The sequence below is a fragment of the Chaetura pelagica genome, unplaced genomic scaffold (genome assembly GCF_000747805.2).
Source record: "Chaetura pelagica isolate M959 unplaced genomic scaffold, ChaPel_1.0 scaffold1277, whole genome shotgun sequence".
Classification (NCBI taxonomy): domain Eukaryota; kingdom Metazoa; phylum Chordata; class Aves; order Apodiformes; family Apodidae; genus Chaetura; species Chaetura pelagica.
This window is the reverse complement of record NW_009953841.1, coordinates 79,017-82,887: the sequence shown is the minus strand read 5'-3', so window position 1 is coordinate 82,887 and position 3,871 is coordinate 79,017. Positions and strand designations below refer to the sequence as shown.

General features: G+C 60.7%; 1 protein-coding gene across 1 annotated transcript; it reads right to left on the bottom strand.

Annotated features, from left to right (window-relative positions):
• Positions 1-990: 990 nt before the first annotated feature.
• On the bottom strand, positions 991-3,389 carry LOC104391966 (bone morphogenetic protein 2-like). The gene is made up of 5 exons (XM_010001319.1): positions 3,134-3,389; positions 2,913-3,049; positions 2,424-2,546; positions 1,793-1,991; positions 991-1,397 (listed from the first exon to the last, which is right to left on the bottom strand). Exons 1-5 carry the CDS (start codon positions 3,387-3,389, stop codon positions 991-993), a joined length of 1,122 nt encoding a protein of 373 aa, XP_009999621.1.
• Positions 3,390-3,871: the final 482 nt, after the last annotated feature.

The window sequence follows — 3,871 nt, the reverse complement described above, 5'->3', positions numbered from 1 at the left end:
GAGGTGTTGGGTTGGGTCCCGGTGTCTGTCTGGGACCATGGTTAAGCCGTGCTGTTGGAAACTGTTGGAAAGAGGCTTTGGAGAGGCTGAGCCCACAGCCATGCTCCCACCGTGTCCTGGACCACGGGGACATGGGCTGGTGCCAGGAAATGCAGGACAGGGACCCCTACCCTGACTCCCAGCACTGACCAGCCCCACAACATTGGTCAACTCTGTTCCCTACTGGGTTTCTCTTCCACAAGGAGCCATCTCTCTGTGCATGGTGCAGCTATGGTGTTTATCTTGATTTGGGGGCCATTCTTCCCCACCCCCCTGGCAGCATCACCCACGTGCCCCCATTGCCTGCTCAAGGATCCCTCCCCATTGTGGGCTGCCTGGTGGATCCTGGGATCCTTCTGCTTCCAAGGAATGGGGCTCAGCAGCCAAACCCTCCTGCCCCAGATGCTGTGCTGCCCCTGAACCTTCATCCCTGTGCTTGCCCCAGCCTTCCCTCTGCCCACAGGGCTTGGCTCACCCTCACCACCCCAGCCCTGGCAGCACTCCCCCCCAAGCAGCCCCTCAGAGATCAGCACCTTTAATAGTTCCTCTGAATTCATTTTACAAGTCACAGCAATGCAGAAATGTACAGACATTTACAGGACACTGTACAGGAGGTTTCTGTCATATATTAGTGCTCTTGCTATATACATATAGTACAGCCTGCAGGAAGCCTCTGCGTGGGCAAGGGGCTCTGTACCCCTGCTCTGGGCACCCCAAAGTGAAGCTGTTGCCCTGGGGCTCGTTCAGGTCAGTTTAATCAGAGCTGGGCCCTGAGCTGCCCCGGGCGCTGCCGGGGGTGACACCACCCAGGGCAGAGCCGGGAGTTCCTTTCTTTGCTTGTCCTGGTCTCTTTTAGAGGGTTTTGTGGCACAGACCCTCGCAGAGATGCTCTGGAGGGAGCAGCCTCTGCCACAGCAGCAGCCGGCACTCCCCCCTCCGCCCCCCCCTGCCTCAGCGGCAGCCGCAACTCCCGGCCACCATCTCATCGTACTGCTTGAGCACCACATTCTCATCGTCGTCGAAGTAGAGGAGGTTGATGGAGTAGAGCTTGTCGGGCACACAGCAGGGGCTGCTGACGCCCTCGCTCAGCTTGAGGGCGTTGATGATGGACTGCACCGTGGCGTGGTTTGTGGGCCGCATGTTCTCGCCCAGCGGGAAGGGGCAGGAGCCCTTGCAGTGGTAGGCGTTGTATCCGCGCGGGGAGATGATCCAGCCGGACCAGCCGATCTCCTCGAAATCCACGGACAAGGGATGCCTCTGGCAGGGCTGGAGACGCTCCAGGGAGCGTGTGCTGCGCAGCCGGGCCTGCCTGGGCGCCGGCAGCTCCGCGGGGAGAGCAGCCTGAGGTGGTGAATCTGCTGGAAAGGAGCACCCAGTGCCATTAACCATCACATGGGCCTGGGAAGAGGGAGAACATGGCGCAGCCTTCCCGGTCACCCCTTCCAGTAGGTTTTGTCTGCAGCCATCAGCTGCGGGAGGATCTTCAGTCACCGCCTGTCACCGTTACAGCCACCAGGAGGTGACAACCTCACAGTCCCAGGGCTGCCCTCACCGGGGTGAGCAAAGCCCAGACTGACATCTGTGAGCCTGCAGCCCTGCACAGACTAAACCCGAAAGGAGACTGCCTCTCCCTCCAGCTGGAGAAAGAGGGTTGGATTTGAAGGAGCCTGTGTGCAGGGAGCACCCCGGGGCCCCATGGGTGAGGAGGGGACAGTGGCACCGACGGAGCCGTGCCAGGGCGTGTGGGACCCACCTGGAAAGCCAGCCACGGGTAGGGATGCTCCCCGGCGCCCATCATCTGTGAACAAGACCAACATGGGCTTCTTGCTCTCGTGGTGGTCCTGGCTGGATGCAAACTGCAGTGGTGGTGGGTCGAGCGGGCTCCCACCCAGGCCCTGGACAGTCACCAGCAAACCCTGGTTGCTGCTTTCATCTTCGGTCCAGTCGCGAACCTGGGGAACCAAAGCAGCGTCACCAGGGCCAGGACAGGCACGGAGCTGGTGTCCCCATGGCAGGTGCTGGGCCTGCAGACCTGGGGCAGCAGGAACTGGGACCCTCCAGGGCCACACTCTGTCTCCCAGCCACGGGAAGGGGCTGTGCCACTCGGGGGCTGGCACAGGGGAGAGGGTGGCAGGAGCCAGCGCCAGCATCACCTGTGGGGCAGTAGGATGGGTCCGGGGCAGGATGGAGCAGCCCCTGGGGCTCCTAGCAGGGCTCTTACCTCCCCTCCCAGGGCCTGTAACCCCCACATTGCTGCAGTGACTACAGACAGGGAATGCATTGGGGCCCAAAAAGCCACTGTGGGTGACATGGGTTTTAAAAAGCTCCTGCAAACCCCATGGGATTCCCCCTGTGCCAGCAGAACCAGGGGAAAAGCAACTCACAGCTTCTGTGATGGCAAAGACCTCCCAGCCCGAGCCCTGCAGGGAGACCAGCCTGGCTGCCAGCAGCTTCTTTCCTCCTGGGGCATCCTGGTCACTCCTCTCCAGCACCTGGTAGACACTGACCTGGGGACAGCAGCAGAAGGTGATCACCACCAGCACATCCTGCCCAAGGGAACGACCCTGGGCAGAGGTACCAGGGAGAAGAAAGGTGGGTGATGGGGGAGTCATCAGCTTCCATTTGTCACAATCTGTGGGTGCCTTGGCCGGTGCAGGCACAAAGCAGAATGATGTATAAGGACTTGCCATGGTTAAATCATGGTTATTGAATGTCTCAGAGTTGGGCTGTGCTGTTGCTGCAGGTGAGGGACCACAGTGTACCAGGCACAGCTAGGCACATCCCCATCCCCATCCTGTCCCCATCCCCATCCTGTCCCCATCCCCATCCCTGTCCCATCCCCATCCTGTCCCCATCCCTGTCCCCCTCCTCACCTGGCAGAAGTGGTGCCTTTTGGGCCCGTCAGTGACCCTCGGCCAGAGGCGGAAGAGGTGCAGCTCTGCTGTCAGGATCTTCTCATTCTTGGCCACGCTGGAGAGGACAAAGAGGAACCGCATCTTCTCGCCGTGAGCTGGAGGAAAGGACGGGTTGAGAAGCGGAGCCAAACCGGGCCGGCCCCTCCCGCGGCCGCGCTCGGCCCCTCCCCTGCCCTTACTTTTATCCAAGAAGCTGCGGACCGTGTTGCCCTCCAGGATATCGGGGTTCTTGGTGACACCGTCCGCGTTGGCAACGGTGTTGAACAGATCCACCATGTACTGGGGCGGCTGTTTGAAGTGAGCAGGGGGTGGAGGAGGGTCTTCCATGCCAAAGACTTCCAGGAGCCTCTTCAGAGCCTCAGCCCTCCAGGCGCTGGCTGGGTTTGGGAATGCCGGCTCAGCCAGGGCCAGCAGCAGCAGGACAGTCCCCAGCATGGCTCTGCTGCTCCTACCCCAGCTCAGATCCTCCCCAGAGCTGCATTTATAACTGGCTGGAAAGATGGATTGGAGTCAAATATGCACAAGAGCAATCAGGAGGGTAAAGAGAGCTGATTGCCATGCTAACAAGGTGTGAAGCTGGGCTGCTGGGCACCCTGCACCAATTAGCCCCAGTACACAAACTGGAGGGGAGGAGGAATCCCCCAGTGCTCCCCAGGGCTGGTGGGGACACAGGGACACCGTGGTCTGGGGCTACAAGCCCCTCTACAGGGCCTGGCCTGGGCTCTCCCTAGGGGACTAACTGTTGTTTAATGATGGCACTAATGGGACAAGCAGGAGGACCTTTGAGTGGAGGAATGGAGTCCTGGGCCACCATGCCATGCCAGCCCTGTCCTGCTGTCCTGAGCATCAGTGGGGGTCAGTGTCACACCAGTGTCCCCATCCCATGGCCCTCAGGTGCCCAGGGACCCCTCACACAG